Source organism: Peromyscus californicus, unplaced genomic scaffold (genome assembly GCF_007827085.1).
Source record: "Peromyscus californicus insignis strain IS unplaced genomic scaffold, ASM782708v3 Scaffold_11__1_contigs__length_118956290, whole genome shotgun sequence".
Lineage (NCBI taxonomy): Eukaryota > Metazoa > Chordata > Mammalia > Rodentia > Cricetidae > Peromyscus > Peromyscus californicus.
Window position 1 is genome coordinate 109,081,393 of NW_026294402.1, and position 18,296 is coordinate 109,099,688.

The 18,296-nt window shown below is 49.0% G+C and overlaps 1 protein-coding gene across 3 annotated transcripts in view; it reads right to left on the reverse strand.

Moving 5' to 3' along the window:
* The window catches only part of Gpd1l (glycerol-3-phosphate dehydrogenase 1 like), a 43,057-nt gene extending 34,853 nt beyond the window's left edge, over positions 1-8,204 (reverse strand). For 2 of the 3 annotated variants that reach the window (XM_052723442.1, XM_052723435.1), the window contains exon 1: positions 7,933-8,204. In XM_052723442.1, the coding sequence (XP_052579402.1) occupies positions 7,933-8,189 (257 nt within the window). In that variant the 5' untranslated portion in view covers positions 8,190-8,204. Of the gene's footprint in view, positions 1-7,776 lie in introns of all 3 variants that reach the window. The other variant, XM_052723444.1, reaches the window with a different exon arrangement.
* Positions 8,205-18,296: the final 10,092 nt, after the last annotated feature.

Here is an 18,296-nt window from a genome sequence, read left to right on the forward strand (position 1 = left end):
AGCCCATGCAAACCACTTCCTTCTTCTAGAGCTGGGAAAAAACAGGTAGGAGCAGCCAGATGGTGAGAAGCAGAAGCTGCTCACCACCTGGGACAGCGTTTCTCAAGCTTGCGGGGAGGCTGGTACTTAAACAGGGGAAATGGGGCCCAGTTCCTTACCCCACTGACGTTAGCTGCAAGAAACACATGTGTCCACTTGTATGCTAAGCTCCTGGGCCATGGTGCTAATTGATGCTGGTTAGTTATAAACCAAGGGTTTGGGGCAGGGCTGGGTTGGTAAAGTGCATGTCTAGCATGAACCCAGGAAGGACACAGTCTAGCATGTCCATAATCCCAGCACTCAGGAGAAAAGACCGGAGGATCAGAACCAGTCTGGGCTATAATGAGACCCCCATTGAAACACAAAAAGCAACAACAAAACTCAAAGCTTAAAAAGCAAGCAAAGTGGTCTGGGGCAATGGCTCAGCCTGGTAGAGTGTTTACCATGGAAACACAAGGACCTGAGTTTGAATCCCCGAACTCATATAAAAAACCTGGATATGGTAGTGCATGCTGGTAATCCCAGTGCTGGGAGGTGGAGGCAGGTGGATACCTGGGATTTGCTGACCAGCCAGCCTGAGCCTGCTTGGTGACCTCCAGGCTAACGACAAAGCAACAAACACAACAAGAAGAAAAGCAGGCCACTGAGATGGTTCGGTAGGTGGAGGCAATTGCTGCCAAGGCTAACTATCTGAGCTGGATCCCCAGAATCCCCAAGGTGGAAGAAGTTGTCCCATGACGGACGACATTCGTGTGACGGACAATATACACACACATGCCCATACACTAAATGTGCACATGTAGAAACATTTTTTACATTAACTGTATGGTCACATAAGCAAGGTCTGCACAACACCAGCTGACATCCTAAAATGGATGGGGGCCTCCCACAGGGTCCCACCAGGCAATTAGTGGCTGCTACGGGAGGGGGGGGTCAGTCCTCTACAGGCATACGGAAGAGCGGCACTAAGTGGATCCAGGCTGTGTGTGTGTGTGTGTGTGTGTAGGTAACAAATTAAAGAATGAGGTCATGAAGTTGAGAAGGTATAAGGAGAACAGGGGAGGAGTTGGAGAGGGGATAGGGTGGGTAGAAATGATTTAAATATAGTACTCATGTGTCAAATTCTCAAAAAATATTAAAGTATAAAATTCTTAGCTAAAAACAACAAAGTTGAACATTGTCCTGTGGAAGACAACCAAGGAGACACACACACACACACACACATGGCATGATAGCATACTTACCTGTAATCCCAGCATTTGGGAGGTGGAGGCTGGAGGATCAAGAGTTCAAGGCCAGCCTGAGCTACATAGTGAGACCTTATCTCAAAATGTCAAAGGCTAGGGGTATATCGATCGCAGTGGTAGAACACAGAACACTTGCCTAGCACATGCAAGAACCGGAGCTTACTCCCTAACACAGCAAAAAGTGAAGAGGAGGAGGAGGAGGAGGAGGAGGAGGAGGAGGAGGAGGAGGAGTCAGGTGGTGGTGGTGATACTCACCTTTAACACTCAGGAGACAGAGGCAGGCAGATCTCTCATTTTTGAGGCCATCCTGGATTCAAAAAAGTTCCAGGACAAAGTGAGTTCAAGGACAGCCAGAGCTGTTACACAGAGAAACCCTGTCTTGAGAAACTTAAAAAAAAAAAAAAAAAAGAAGGAAGGAAGGGAGGGAGGAAGGAAGACAAATAATAGTAAGATATATAATCCCATCACTTGGGAGATTTAGGTAGGGAGAATGTCAAGAGTTTGACGTCAACAGTGGGCTATATAGTGATACTAGGCAAGTCTGTACCACAGGACATTGTTTCAAAAACAAAACATGTCTGGTGCATGTCTTAGTCTGAGGAACATGAAGCAAAGGCAGGCAGATCTATGAGTTCAAGGCCATCCAGGGCAACATCGTGAGATACTATCTCTGTTTCAAAACACTGTAGTCCTGGTTACCCTGGAGTACACTGTGTAGACCAGTCTAGTTGCCAATTCTTCTTGATCCTCCTGCCTTGGCCTCCTCAGTTGCTGGGTGTTGTGGAATATTATTTTAACTGGGCAAAGATGTGTTACATTTGTTTATGCTGCAGAATATTACTTTAACTGTGTAAAGGTGTGTTACTTTTGTTTATGCTGCATTTGTTTAACTATGTAAAGATGTGTTGCATTTGTTTCACCTTGCCTGCCTAAGGCACCTGATTGGTCCAATAAAGAGCTGAATGGCCAATAGCTAGGCAGGAGAGGCTAGCGGGCAGAGAGAAAAAGGAGGAGGAGGAGGAGAAATCTAGGCTCAAGAGAAGGAGGAGAGAATGGGGGAGATGCCCCAGGACAGAAGACAGACGGACAGAAGCCAGACAGACGCCAGCCAGCAGACTGGAGAAGCAGTGAAAGTAAGATGTACAGAAAGAAGGTAATACGCCCCGAAGCAAAAGGTAGATAAAGAGAAACTGGTTAATTTAAGTTAAAAGAGCTAGAAATGTGTGCAAGCTAGGCTGAGCATTCAAGACTAATAATAAATCCTTGTCATGATTTGGGAGCTGGTTGGTGGCCCAAAAGAAAACGCCTGGTCCAGTGGGATTACAAGCGTGAGTCACCACACCCAACTGAACAGCACCGTTAACTGCTGACATCGGCAGATTCACTCTGATCTCAGTGGAGGGACTTCACGACAGCTCTGGTCAAGGACAGTGAACTGAGTAAAGATTCTAGCAGTTGACACTGAGCTCTGGGCCACCAAGCTCCCGCCTGCCCCCCCCCCCCCCCCCCCCCATCTCCTGCAATTACGACCCTAATCTCAGTCAGCAGGTACCTTTGGTATTCTGAATAAGCATTTATAGATGCAGTTTGCTCAAGGCCTGCTGCCAGGCAGGGGGCCCCCAGTTGCTCCTTAGACTATTGCCCTACCCTAGCTGCATGGGAGGGGGGTGGGTGCTTTTGGGCAGAGGCTTTGTTCCGCAGTGCCCTGAAGTCTGCTTTTGCATCATTCCTGAGTGCTCTTCCCAGGGTGCTGGCGGAACCTGGGAAGCTGGCTTTTGTTGGCAATGGTTCTTAATATGTTTTATTAGTGTGCTTATTTAGTTAGCTTTGTGTGTGTGTGTGTGTGTGTGTGTGTGTGTGTGTGTGTGTGTGTGTGTATGAGAGAGAGAGAGAGAGACAGACAGACAGACAGACTGACAGACACTGTGGTGCAGATGTGGAGAGTAGAGAACAACTTGTGAGAGTCGGCTCGCTCCTTCCACCCAGGGGACCTAGAGATCTAACTCAAGTCATCAGGCTTAGGGGCAAGTGTCTGCACCCACTGAGACAGCTTACCTGCCCATGATTTCTCTGGCTCTTCACGGGGCTATGGTAAGATGGACAGTACCCCAGCACCAGGCAGCTCCCTCCTCCCGCCTCTCTGTCACCAGTCCTGTAGACAGTACCCACCCCCAATCCAGGACAAGAGCACCTTACCTCGCCCACCCTGCTCTCCCAGCCAGGTCCTTCACAGCCACTGGTGTCAGGGGACATGAGGGAGGCACTTGGGCCCAAGGGTTATCACTACCTCTTAGCTGTAAGTGACTGCACCTCTATTTACATGAATACTCCCATCCCTGGTGTAAAGATTGCTTAAGCAACATTTACATTCCTGTGGTGAAGACCAGACGTGGAAGGAAGGTCCAGCTCCTGTTTGAAAATGAGCACAAGGCTAAAGTCCTTTTGGGGAAAAAAATCTGCCCTTTCCTAAGGAATGATGCAGCAAGACTGTCTGCTGAGGCAACACTGGCGTCAAGGTGTCTTTGGACCACATACTGCACATGGGGAGGCAGAGAGGCAGGCAGAGCTCTGTGAGTTCAAGTCCAGCCTGGTCTTCATAGCAAGTCCTTGTCTCACAAAAAAAAAAAAAAAAACCAACAAAAACAACCCCACACAGTGTGACTTGCCTGTAGTCTTAGCACCGGGGAAGCAGAGGCAGGAGGATCAGAGGTTCAAAGTCAAGGCTGGAGAAGTGACTCATGTTAAAAACATTGCTGCCCTTCCAGAGGACCTGGGTTCGATTCCCAGCATCCACATGGTGTCTCACAACTTTCTGTAACTCTGGTTTCAGAGGATCTGATGTCTGCCTCTGGCCTCCAAGGGCACCAGGCACACACGTGGTACACAGACACACATGCAGGCCAAACACTCCCCACAAAATAACAAAACGTTAAGAAAAGTTATATAAATAAAAGCCTACAGTATATATTAAAAAATAGCTCAAGGTCATTCTTTGTTTTGAGTTCAAGGCCAGTCTGAGCTATATGAGAACCTTCCTTTTATAAAAAGGGAGAGGGGAGGGAGGACACTGCTTTAAATGTAACATCTAGGCTTGTGCCAAACTCCAGTTCACAAAATTTGTATCTTTGAATCTTATCTTCTAAGCCCTTATTTATCTCACACCTGAGTTGCTTAATAGTAGAGATGATGTCCTGTTCCTGAAAAGAGCAGGGTACCCTAAGGAGCATGGTACCCTAAGGAGCAGGGTACCCTAAAGAGCAGGGCTCCCTAAAGAGCACAGTACCTACCAGGGGCAAACACGGCAGTGTATACTAACTCGGAGCCGAACACTCCATCTTCACCCCCTTTATTTTTTGAGATTCCTCTGTATTCTGGCTGGTCTAGCATTTACTATGTAGCCCAGGTTAGCCTCCTATTTGTAGTGGTCTTCCTGCCTCAGCTTCTCATATGCAGGGATTACAGACATGAGCCACTCTGCCCCTTCCCGGGCCCTCCCTGTGGCTTTCAGTTCCTCTGACTGGGGAGCTCCCGGGAAGTGGGGATCCTCTCTCTAGGACTGGAGGGACTCTGTACCCAAGGCGATGGCGTGGAGCCAACGGTTGCTTCTGTCTGATCTGGTATTTAATGGAGGCAGGCAGCCAGCGCAAACCTTTGGAACATTTCTCAAGTGCCATGTCACAGGCCAAGTTCTATTCACTCCCGGAGCCGGATCAGACCAAGAATACAGCCGAGTTCATCAGAATGAAGATGCTTCAGGCTGGCAGCCAAGCCTCCGTGAAGGGCCAGAAAGGTTCGCGTCACGGTCCTTGTTTGAGCTCAGTCTAGCGTGGCAGAGCTGGCCACTCCTGTCTGCAGCTGACAAGGTGGGGAAAGGGCTGTCTTTTGTGGAGTTGGAGAGGAGGGGCAACCAACCCGGAAAAGGGGCCCGTGAGCCTAGCCCCAGGGGGATGGAGGCAGGAGGAGCAAAAGTTCAAGATCACCCTTATTTAGGCCAAGGCCAACCAGGGCTAAATGAGACCCTGTCTCAAAACAACAACAAAATAAGCTCAGTGGGTGCCTGCCCAGTGGCAGAGCCAGCAAGGCAGCTGACATTTCTCTGGAGTGCCCTTGATATCGTAAGTGGTGAGACGAAAGTTGGAGGTCAATGTGAAGCTCTGAAGAGACATACAGGAGTCCCATTTAATGTGACACAAAGCATTCTGCTGTTACCCCAGACAGAACAGGGAAAGCGCAGAGTGGGGCAGCAGGTAATGTGCTTGCAACACGAGCCTGATGGCCCGTGTTGAATCCTCAGATCTACAAAGAAAAGAACTCCCAAAAGTTGTCCTGACTTCTGCAGAAACTCTCACTTTCTCTCACAAACGCACAATAAAAAATAAAAATAGACAGGTGTGGTGGCACACCCCTTTAATCCCAGTACTTGGCAGGTGGGTTTTTGTGGGTTTGAGGCCAGCTTTCTCTACATAGTGAGTAGCAGGACAGCCAGGGTTACATAAACCCTGTCTCAAAAAACTAAATAAAATTTTAAATAGTCAGGTGTGGTGGCACAAGCCTTTAAACCTAGCACTTGGGAGGCAGAGGCTGGCAGATCTCTCTGAGTTCAAGGCCAGTCTGGTCTACATAGCAAATACCAGATCATCCATGCTGCAGAGTAAGACCCTGTCTTAAACAGGAAATAAAACGGGGGCTGGAGAGAGAGCTCAGTAGTTAAAAGCACTTGCTGCTCTTGTAGAGGACCTAGGTTCTGTTCCCAGCACCCACATGGTGGCTCCCAACTGGCTGGCTGTAACTCTAGTTCCAAGAAATCCTGTGCCCTTTTCTGACCTCCGCAGGCACCAGGTGCACGCAGGACATATGCAGTGCACTTACATATATGCAGACAAAACTATCATACACATAAAAATACAACTAAAAAAAATCACAACAAAAGTAAAAAGTATGACTGAATTCCTGATTCCTCTGCCTGCCCCACAAGGGCTGGGATTCCAGCCAAGTGCTACTACAATCCTAACACACATGGAGTCTGGCTGGAGGGGGGTTGCTTCCTAGGAGGTAGGAGGAGAGGGGCCTTGGGGTTTGATTCCCTGCAGCAGCAGAGTAGAGGTATGTTAACAACAGAATAGTTTTGTGTTAGTTGAGGGTGAGGCAGCGCAAGGAGTTTCCTCTGTGGTAGAGCATTCACTACCACTCAAGAGGCACTGGGTTCAATCTCCAGGAAAAAAATTTTTTCCCCTCTGGGCATGATAGGGCTTGCCTTTAATGCCAGCACTCAGATCTCTGATCTCTGTGGATTGAGGCCAGCTTGGTCTACACAGCAAGTATCATGCCAGAGCTGCAATAAGACCCTCTCTTAAAAAATTAAAATAGTCTTCAGACATTCGTTATTCATTTAGCATATGCCAAGCACCAGGTAAAGAACTGGGCATGAGGGCAGAGTGGAAACAGGTAACTAAACGGTGAGGCCACACAAGGTCAGCAACAGGAGCCTGGGAGAGAGGCCACCGGCTCAGCATCAATGGAAAAGGACAGCCAGGTAAGGTCGCCTCCAAAACTACTTGCTGAGCCAAGTCTTCAAAGAGTGTGACTAAGACCAATCAAATGGTCCCTTGGACTCCTGCACTGTACCTCTTCTAGGAGCCTGAGCTGTGGTGTGAGTCAGACCACAGGAAAACACACGGGGACAGGAGCCAGGAAACGTTCCGCCACCCTCCCTGGGCCGCAGGAAAAGTCTGGAACACACCAGCACTATGTTCTGCTTCCTTGTCACCAAGACCCCAACTTCTGTGTTTAAGTATCACCAAGGTACCGAAACTACTGGAAGAGCTTGAACGCCCTCCAAGCATCAAGCGCTTTACTAAGTGAAGCCAAGTCCAGCCCAGTGGAGATGGAAGCTCTGTAAACACCTTCCCCCAGGACCTTCACGTCCCAGCAGCAAGGCCAGCGGGGACTTGGACCCCCTTCCCGGAACCACATTAGCACGCTTGGGAACCAGTCGCTTGAGGCAGTGAGAACCGCATCTTGAAGGACAGAGCCTGCCCCAGGTAATAAGAACCCTTTTCGCTATCTGTGCCTCGATTTCCCCAATACCAAAACTGCAGTAAGAACGACTGAGCCTCTGCCAATTCCTCCAGGGGGTGATCGGCCAGGAAGATTGGAGAACGCCCTGAGGGTGTTTTGCTAAGTCCACGGGCGTGGCGAGCAGGTGGCCAGTAGCCGCCTAGTTACTCGGGCGCAGACAGGTGCTCGCAGGCTGGGTGCGCGCTGCCACCTGGGCCACCCGTGCCACCCGTGCCAGGCAGCTCGCGCGCCGGTGCCTCGGCGTGTCCTCTGGGCGTGCAGTGCCCAACCGGGACATGCGATCGCAGGCCCGCCTCTCTGCCTGCCCGCGGTCCCTGGTGTCCGCGCTGAAGCAGCCGGCGGGCAACCCTGGCCCGCCCGGAACCGGGGCTTCCTGGAGGCGGAGCCGCGCCGCCCACCCGCCGCTGCTCACCAGTTCCCGGAGCCCACGATGCACACTTTCAGAGGCGCCGCTGCCATGGCCAAGCCGGATCGCTGCTGCACACTCTGCTTCCCAGGGCCCAGCCGGATCACCGCAGCAAGCTAGATCGCTGCTGCACGAGTAGTGCCTCCCAGGCCAGCTGCTCACCTCCCCAGGCAGGATCCGCCTAGTGTTGCCGCTCCGAGCGACCCCGCCCCGCCCTCCTCTCCACCAATGGCCACTGCCACCCCTCCTGGGCGCCTAGGGCCACAGCTGACAGCCGGGAGGACCCGCCCCACCACTCCCAAGAACCACTGCGCACGCCTGGTCCAGGCGGGTGGCCTGGTCAGCCTCCGGTGTCGCTCCACCCCTGCCCGAGGAATGTTGGGATGTGTAGTCCACCTCCCTACAGGCTCCTGGACCATAGTTCTAGACGCACCACGTGCAGGCCGATGTCATTGCGCAGAAACTCGATCCTGGAGTTCCCGTTGTTGTGTTGCACTGTCCAGGACGGAGCTGGTCCGACTCAGCCTGAAGAGGTGTCCCCTATTCGCTCTCTGCCCAGGGAGAGCTGTCAGTTAAGGGTGGAACCCAGAGAGGCTAACCCGTTGACTCTGAATTAATTCATTCAGATTTGGGCTCCTTGCCTGCACCTGTTTTAACAGCGTCTGCCAAATTCGTATAAACTGGACAGATGTAGGCACCCACGAATTTCTTAGCGAGCCTGGAGCTTCTAAGGCCTCCTACCCTTGACCTGACAGTATTTGCTCTACAGGGCTGGGATTGTAGTTCAATTGGTAGAGGGCTACTAGATTGAACCCAGGAAGTGGTGAGTTCAATCTCCAGTGCCTGGTGGCTCTGGCCTGTAATCACAGCATATGCAAGATGGAGAGAGGACCTGAAATCCCAGGTTATCCTTGGCCATATAAACAATGGGAGGCCACCTTGTCACCTAGTCTCAAACACCCTTGCATTTCGGGATGGAAAATTTGTCTCCACAGGGTTAAAACAGAAACTTGAACCCTTGTGCACTCACAGGGCAGGACTTGCCCTTCCCTGTGCTTGCCAGGGCTTCACTGATCTGTCTGTGGTTGGTTGGTTTGTGGTTTGAAGCCCATACATCTCTCCTTCCTCACAAAACTTTCGAAGCTAAGCACGAGTCTCCAAAACTGTGATTAAAAACTGTATATGGGGATGCTCATGCCGAGGCCACAGAAAACGGTGATAGTGGGGTGTGCTGTAACCCCAGCTCCAGGGAGGCGCAGGCCGGAGGACCAGCAGTTTGAAGTCATCCTTATCTACACAGTGAGTTTGAGGCCAATGTGGTTCACATGAGATCCTGGCACAAAACAAAAACAAGTGTCGCCTCCCGTCAGTGGTCCTCTGACCTTCCCTGTGCTCTCCCATACATGCGTCCACTCTCTCACACATAAAATAATAATGATAAATGACAAGCAAAATAATCATAAGAAACGAAATCATTTTAACTCATTTTTTGGAGAGAGGGTCTCACAATGTAGCCCTGGCTAGCCTGAAACATGCTGAAGACCAGGTTGGCCTAGTACTTACTTTATAGACCAGGCTAGCCTCAGATGCACAGAGATCGGCCTCCCTCTTCCTCCTAAGTGCTGGGGTGAAAGGTAAGTGCCTGGATTAAGTTAAATTAATGCCTGGATTAAAATAAATTTAGTTTTAGAATAGGTTTAATCCCAGCACTCTGGAGGCAGAGGCAGATGAGTCTCTGTGAGTTGAGGCCAGCCTGGCCCACATAGCGAGTTCTAGGTCAGCCAGGGCCAAATAGTGAGACCACCTCAAAGGAAAACAAAAACAAAAACAAAAAACACAAAAGAAGTCAAACTGGGTGTAGTGATACATGCCTTTAATCCCCAGATAGGCAGGTCTCTGTGGATTGGAGACCATCCTGACCTATATAGCCTGGTGATGCAGTGAGGCCCTGTTCTAAAGAAAAGAAAGAGAGAATAGAAAAATAGAAGAACAGACCTAAAATTTGCAAACTGCTACAAGTTAATCTTTAACCCTTGTGTAGGCACACCCCAAACCAAATACACCAGAGGCCCCAGGGGTGAAGGGTTTGCAGCCCTCAGAATTTTAAAGTTCAAAGATGGGTACATGTGGTGCATGGTGGCTGTAATTTCAGTGCCTGGGATGTGGAGGCAGGAAGATCAGAAGGTCATCTGTGGCTGGATAATGAGTTCCAGACCAGCCTGGGATACAGGAGACCCTGTCTCTCTCCCGCGAGAAGGCAAACAGCTGGAGTGATTGAGAAAGGGGCCTTTGGCAAGACGACACCGCCACAGAAGGGAGGGTTTCTGGGGGAGCTGAAGAACAAAAGGCTGTGGAGAAGGGGTCCCCATGGGGTGCAGGGAGCCCCGTGCACAACACTGGAGCCCACAGGGAGCACCCTGCACGACCCCGGAGCCCACAGGGAGCACCCTTCACAACACTGGAGCCCACAGGGAGCACCCTGCACGACACTGGAGCCCACAGGGAGCACCCTTCACAACACTGGAACCCACAGGGAGCACCATGCACAACCCTGGACCCCAGTGCCTCATGGGCACTGTTGGTGAGCCTAAGGTGGGCATTTCACAATAGATGGAAATGAGAAAGCACTGAGTGAGCTAGCCTTAGCTCTGCATGTTGCTAGCTCTGGTCAGTTTAATTCTGAGTGCAGGAGTGGGTATGAGTTTTGCTTCCAGAAGGTGTAGATATAAATGGATGGCAAAGAAGTCAAGTTTGGCTGTTGGGGCTCAAACTGCAGAGTTGGAGAGGCTCTCCACGAGGTCAGAATGACTAGAAATCAAGAGTGCTTTTCTCTCTCTCTCTGTCTTCCCCTCCCCCTCTCTCTCCCCCCTCTCTCCCCCCCTCTCTCCCTCTTTATTCCCCTCTCCTTCCCTCTCCCTGTCTCCCCCTCCCTCCCTCTCCCTCCTCTCTTTGGTGGCCTCAGGGTTGAATCCTGGGCCTTGTGTGGTAGGCAGGAGTTCTACCACTTATCTGTGTGGCCACCCCTTTCTCATTTCGAGACAGCCTCTTGGTAAGTTGCCTAGGCCCTTCTGTGCTTAGATTTAATATACAGCCCACTCTGACCTGGAATTCATGACCCCTTTGTTTCTGCCTCCAAAGTGCTGGAGTTACAGGCATGCACTACCACACCAGGCTCTCAGTCCACTCTAAAATTCAAATAGTTGCTTGCTTATATTTATTGTTTGGCCTTGGTGTTTGTGTGTATGTGTGGCAGGTGCATCTGTGTGCCCAAGGTTGTCATTGGGCACCTTTCTCTATAGATCTCTATTCCATCTTTTGAGTCAAAGTCTTTCACTGAACCTGGAGCTCACCAATTTGGTTAGACTGGCTGGCTAGCAAGGTCTCTTGGATCCTCCTGCCTCTGATTCCAAGGCATAGTTATTATGGACTCATGCTGTATCTCTGTCTTTTTATGTGGGTATTTGGGATCTGAACCTGGGTCCTCACAGCAAGCACTTTACCAACTGAGCAACTGCCCCAGCCTGGTTTATTTATTTTTCCCTTAAGGTTTATTTTATTTTTATGTGTATGTATATATATGTGTATGGCACTCATGTGCAGTACCCAGGGAAGCCAGAGAGGGCGTCAGATCCCCTGAGCTGCTGACATGGGTGCTGGGAACTGAACTATCCCGTGGAAGGGCAGCAAGTGTTCTTAGCTGCTGAGCCATCCTTCCAACTCCTTGATTTTTGCTTTTGGAGACAGGGTCTCACTATGAAGCCTTGCTGGGGAGAGACTATCTGAACCTTCAGTTCTGCACTCGCACCACCATTTCTTGCTCTAATGTGCCCGGTATAGTCTCTGAGGGTGGTATTTGTTTTTTGTACAGCAGGCTACAAGTGCAGTTGCCCATCTTCAATATTGCTATTGACAGTCCCATGAGAAATCACGGATTTTTGGCTGGAGAAACAATGCCTGGGTCTGGAAACTTCTAAAGAGCTTTGATCTCCCTTCCTTGGGGGGATACAGACACAACAGATGAAAGGTAGCATCCTCAGCTCACGAGAGCCAAATAGAGCTGCAGACACTTACCAGTAGGGTGTGTCAACTGTCATTTGTTCATGTCAAAATTTATTCAATTATCAAAGAGGTTTGTGTATTAGGTTTTATCTGTTAACTGCACTTTTTTTTTTGACAAGTCCCTTAAATTGGAATGCAGTGAAGTCTGTCTATGTATCTGTGTATCGATGTATCTGCCTACCTACCTATTTATGTGGAGACAGGCTCTTACTGTTCAGCTCTGGCTAGCCTGCAACATAACACACAGAACTTCTTGACCTTGAACTGTTGTCTATCCTCCTGCATCTGCTTCCTGAGTGCTGGGGTTGCAGGTGAGGTCTGTGGCCCCTGGCTTTCTGTTGTTTCTTTTTTTGTTTATGTTTCTATGCAATATTCTTGTTGTCACTTTTGTGGTTTTATTCTTGGCTCAGAGATAGAAGCCAGAGTTTTATACCTTCTGGGAATGCAGTGCCACTGAGTTACAGCCCTGAGTTCTGTTCCCAGAATCCATGCTGGGTGGCTCACAACCACTTGTACCTCTGGCCTTTATGACCACACTGGTGAGTGTGAGCTCCCACACATATCACATGCCCACATGAATGTATACGTACACCACAGCCATACCCACATAAGAACCATTAACCAACCATGGTGACACATGCCTATAATTCCAGCTTGGGAGACGTAGGCAGGAGGATTGAAAGTTCAAAGTCGGGACTAGAGGGATGGCTCAGCCCTTAAGAGCACTGACTGCTCTTCTAGTGGACCTGGGTTCAATTCACATGGGGACTCATGGCTGTCTGTGACTCCAGTTCCAGGGGATCTGACACCCTCACACAGACATGCAAGCAAGACACCAATGCACATGAAATAAAAATAAATAAAAAAAGAAAGTTCAAGGTCATCTTCAAGTATGAAGCCAGCCTAAGCTGTAAGAGAAACATCTTAAGAAACTAAACAACAAAAGAGCCTACTATGAGCCAGGCCTGATAAAGCAAGCCTGAATTCCAGCTACTGAGAAGGCAGTATCAGGAGGATGGCAAGTTCAAGAGCTTCCTGGGTTAAAGAGTAAGTTCAAGACCAGTGTAAGTAATTTAAAAAAAAAAAAAAAAAAAGACTGGGGCTGGCAAGATGGCTCTGGGGGTAAAGGTGCCTGCTGCCAAGTCTGATGACTTGAGTTCAATTCCCAGAACCTACTTGGTGGAATGGACTTTTGTAAGTTGTCCTTTGACCTCCACATGAGCCCTGTGACATATTTATGTGCTCCCCACTAAATAAACATAATAAAATGTAAAATGAATAGTAAAAAGTAAAAGTGAAGGCTGAGATATAGAGCTCAGAGATACAGAGCAAGCAGGAGACATGAGGTTCAGTCCCCATCACCACAAATAATAATAAAGTACATTGCTTTTAAAAATCCACCATTGTGAGACAGAGGCAGTCAGAGCTCTGTGAGTTCAAGGCCACCTGGGTCAGCATAGGGTCTTCATAGTGATTTCCAGGTCAACCAGGGTTACACAGTGAGACCCTGTCTCAAAAATAAATAAATGAATAGATACATAATCCACCATTATAATATTTATGTATTTATTGATTTATCAAAGTTTCTTGTTACTCAGGTGGTCCAGAATAGCAAAGGATGACCTTGAGTTCTAATCCTCCTGCATCTACCTTCCAGTTGCTGGGATTACAAGTGTGTACAAAGGTTTTTTTTAGCCATGAAGTAGGCATTTAGACTACCTTGAGAGACAGCTCAGCGGTTAAGAGAGCTTATTGCTTTTGAAGAGGACCTGGGTTTGGTTCTCAGCACCCACATGGTGATTCACAACCACCTACCATCCCTAACTTCAGTTCATGGGATCTGATCTCTCCAGCTCTCAGAAATGTGCCTGCTTCTGCTTCTGCCTCCTGCAAGTGCTGGGATTAAAGGCATGGGCCACCACATCCAGCTTGTTTGATTTTGGTTTTGTGTCTTTGATTTGATTTGGCTTTGGTTTTTCATATATATATATATATATATATATATATATATATATATATATATGTATGTATGTATGTATATGTATATGTATATACACATACATATATTCATTTAGTATCTATCCCTCCCTCCTCTGCCCCCTCTGTGTGTAGGTCAGAGAACAACTTGTGGGAACTGGTTCTCTCCTTCCACCATGTGGGTCCCAGGCATCAAACTCAGGTCTTCAGGCTTGTCTGCTCGAACCTTTACCTGCTGAGCTATCTTCCTGGACCTTTTCTCATCATCATCATTATTATTACTGTGACAGGTTCTTACTGTGTAGCTCAGGCTGCCTTTAAATTCATGATCCTCCTGCTTCGGTTAGCTGAGGGCTGGCATTACAGGTATATACTACATACTCAGCTAAGAATTTGCAGGTTTTCAAACTGAAATCACTAAGGCCAGTGTGGAGGCCTGCAAAGGTTTCCTAGTGAGATTTGAGCTTGCTTTACCCAGCAGGGCTGCATTAGAGGATTGCTTGACCATGTGCATGATTTCTAGGTGATTGGAGGTCTACACTTGGATGAGCTAGGGGGAAGTCTTTGCTCCACCCCTTGGCATTCTGTTGTTCGAATCTTTTTTTTTTTTTTTTTTGGTTTTTCGAGACAGGGTTTCTCTGTGTAGCTTTGCGCCTTTCCTGGAACTCACTTTGTAGACCAGGCTGGCCTCAAACTCACAGAGATCCGCCTGGCTCTGCCTCCCGAGTGCTGGGACTAAAGGTGTGCGCCACCACCGCCTGGCCCATGTTCGAATCTTAAATGGTCTTATTAATAGAAAACTCTGAGCCAGATTTTGGGGTAAAAGCTGAAAGATCAGAGAAGCAGAGCAAGCCACAGCCAACCTTACCTTGCTAACTCCTCAGCCCATCCTGAAAGCCTCTGAGCCCTCACCCAGAAGGCCTCAGCAAAAAAGAGCCGTTAGTACCTGTCTCCTCACGCCTTATATACCTTTCTCCACCTAGCCATCACTTCCTGGGATTAAAGGTGTGTGCCACTACTGGCTGGTGCTGTGGGATGTTCTGTATGGCAAATGTGTTGCTGATTGGTCAATAAATAAAACACTGATTGGCCATTGGCTAGGCAGGAAGTGTAGGCAGGATAAGGAGGAGAATAAAGCTGGGAAGTGGAAGGCTGAGTCAGAGAGACACTGCCAGCCACCACGATGAGAAACAGCATGTGAAGATGCCGGTAAGCCACGAACCACGTGGCAAGGTATAGATTTATGAAAATGGATGAATTTAAACTGTAAGAACAGTTAGCAAGAAGCCTGCCACAGCCATACAGTTTGTAAGCAATATAAGTCTCTGTGTTTACTTGGTTGGGTCTGAGCGGCTGTGGGACTGGCGGGTGACAGAGATTTGTCCTGACTGTGGGCCAGGCAGGAAAACTCTAGCTACAGCCTGGCTCTGTTTTCTCTCCTAGACTGAGTCAATCTCATGTAGTCCAGGGTGGTCTCGAACTCACAGAGATCCAGACAAAAGGATCTCTGCCTCCCAAGTGCTAGGATTAAGGGTGTGTGCCATCACTGCCTGATCTCTATGTCTAATCTAGTGGCTGGCTCTGTCCTCTGATCCTCAAGTAAATTTTATTAGGGTACACAATATAGCACCACAGTATTCCTATAAATAGCCATTTAGAAGAGACAGAAGGGGCTGGTAGATATTGATCCAGGCCCTCCAGAGGTTATCCTGTGTTTCTATCTGTTTCTCTCCCCTCTATCCTTCTATCTAATATCTCTTATCCCTCTCTCCTCAAGAGTTCCCTGTGGTAAAATGTGGGGGCCGGTCTCCCAGCTGGGCTCCCACAAAACAGGTGTGGTGTCTCCAGCCCATAATCTCAGCATCTTGGACTCTGACACAGGAGGACCATAAATTTCTGGCTAATCAGGGCTGCATAATCTAAACAAAAAAGGGGATGGGGGGTGGGGACTCCAAAGATGATCAGTAGTGGTGCGGGTTTTTGATATCAGAATGAAATGATGTCATAATGAAATCTTATTGTGCAGGACAATCCTCCATCCCTCCCTTCCTTCCTGTCTCACTCTGCAGCCCTGGCTGGCCGCGAACTTACAGAGATCCTCCTCCCTCTGCTCTGAGTCCTCAATGGCTTCTTTAGAACACATGATACTTAACTCATTGAGGGCTGGCTGTGACTCGGTTTCCCTCATCCAGGACTGCAAACTCGACCATAGACTGTTGGGAGGGTCGGTTTGGCAGCAATGGGAGGGGAAAAGGGGGGAGGCCAAATCAAGGAAAACTTTAAGAAATTACATTCCCTCCTTCGTTTACGAGTGGGGGTGATGGGAGAGCAGGCGTGTTGTACAGGGTCCTCCTGCAAGCCAAACCCCACCCATCTTAGTCATTCAGCTGTGCTCACTTGCAACAAACTATCCCAGCCGTGACTTGCTGACTGTTCACATCCCCTCACAGAGAGGGAGGGTCACTAGACCCTCAATTCAGTGTCCAGCCACTCCCTACCGCTCTTGTGAGTAACAGTGCCCTAAGTGCTCAGGGAGGGGCTGGGGTACACAGGCCTGTTCAGTTCTGGGTGGGGGCCCCTCCTGTGCTGCTCTGGGAGAGTCATCTTTGCTGAGGTGACCTTTTGTGAAGGGCACCCACACTCCAGTAAGTAACTCCTCCCTCACCTGTGCTCCCCATAAACTCATTGGTTCCCCAGAGTGAGCTTGGATGGATTCCTGTTTGTTTGTCTTGGACTTTAGGAGGAGGGGTAGATGGTGTTTATGTCTCCTCCAGGGAAGGAATTTTATCAACTCCATGGTGCACTTGGAGGTCAGAGAACAACTTTCGGAATCACTTGTCTCCACCAGGTGGGTTGTGGGGACTGAACTCAGGTCGTCAGCTTGGTGGCTAGCGTCTTTACCCACTGAGCCATCTTGCTCACCCGACAAAACACTTTTCCTGGCCCTTCACCGTTTTCAACAGGAAGTGTGACACATAGCATGCCTCTCCTACTCTGGAGACAGATCAAAAGCGTGGTGTGTACCCAGGCGTCCCAGGCGTCCCGCCGCACTCCCAGACAGTGCCCATCACTCATGTCTGTAGTGTTCTGCACCCTGCTGCTTTCAGTTATGAAAAGAATCAATCATGAGCCAGGCATGGTAGTGCGCAGCTGTCAGCTCAACCCTGGGAGGCTGAGTTCGAGTCCAGCCTGGGCGATAAAGCAGGAGGAAGCCTGGCTCAAAACACGAACTAAAATAAACATCGACGATGCCAGCTGGAGCCCTAGAATGCCTGAGTTGGACTCCCTGAGGCCATGGTACTTGGAAATCTGGCTTTCGGGAGGCAGCAGGGTCGAGGACAGGAAGCTTCATAGACAGATTGCTGTCCCTGTGGGAAGAGACATCAAAGTCCTCGCTTTGTGCTAATGTGCCTTCACTTGAGGACAGGCCGGTCTTGAACCAGGTGACCCTTGTGCTCTCAGACACTTATCTGCAGCCGTGTGCTCTGCAGCCTGAACTGACTCAGAGGGTGCTGGCACTCAGCCATCGTGCTAGCTTAAGTGCCCTTACTCACTGACCAGTTTTCTCGGCCCTTCTGCCCTTTTCCCTCCATAGAACATGTGACATCAAATCCCCTATCAGCACAGTAAAGTCAGACATATTGCAGTCACGATATCTCACTTGGTCTTATAGCCCAGGCAGGCTGAGGATGACCTTGAACTTCTGATCCTCTAGCCTCCCCATCTTCAGAGCTAGGCATGGAGGCACCTGCTGAAGAGGCCTGGTGGGTACTGGGGATAGAACTCAGGCCACATGCTTGTATATCAGTTAGGAAAATGCCTCTTTAAGATCCGGCTGTAAGCAGGCCTGTAGGGCATTTTCTTAATTAGTGATTGTGGTGGTTTGAAAGAACTACCCAATTGCATCTCCCAGTCCTAGATCATAATCTTATCAGTTTTTTTTTAAACACAGTTATTTATTAAGGAATTTCTAGGCAATTCAGAATGTCATATCTCCACCCAGGGCAGAGACCTCACTCTGACCTGTAATCAGAGTCTTATAGCTTCTGATCCTTGATTTGCAAGCTGATAACAAGGGAAGGGTTCATCCTCAGTGACCTCAAAGTTTGCTAGTATTTAACTAGCTAGCTTCGCACACAAGATTCAGGGTCTCCTGCAGTACCAGGCTTCCAGGGGCCAGTGAGATGGCAAAGACGCTTGCCGCTCAAGCCCGAGGATCAGAGTTCGATCCTCAGAACCCCCGTGAAGGTGGAGGGAGAGAACAGACTCCATAAAGTTGCTCTCCAGCCTCCACACGTGTGCCACGACACCTTCTCACATGCACATTGTGCCCACACAACAATAATAATGTTTTAAAAAAACATTTTTAAAGAAGCATTATCTGATGAGTTTTGAATGTCATTGGTTTTAACCCCCTCCCCCATAACATCATGAACTATTTGAATTGTCACCGAGTCCAGGCAGCTAAAAAACAAGAACAACCCCAGCAA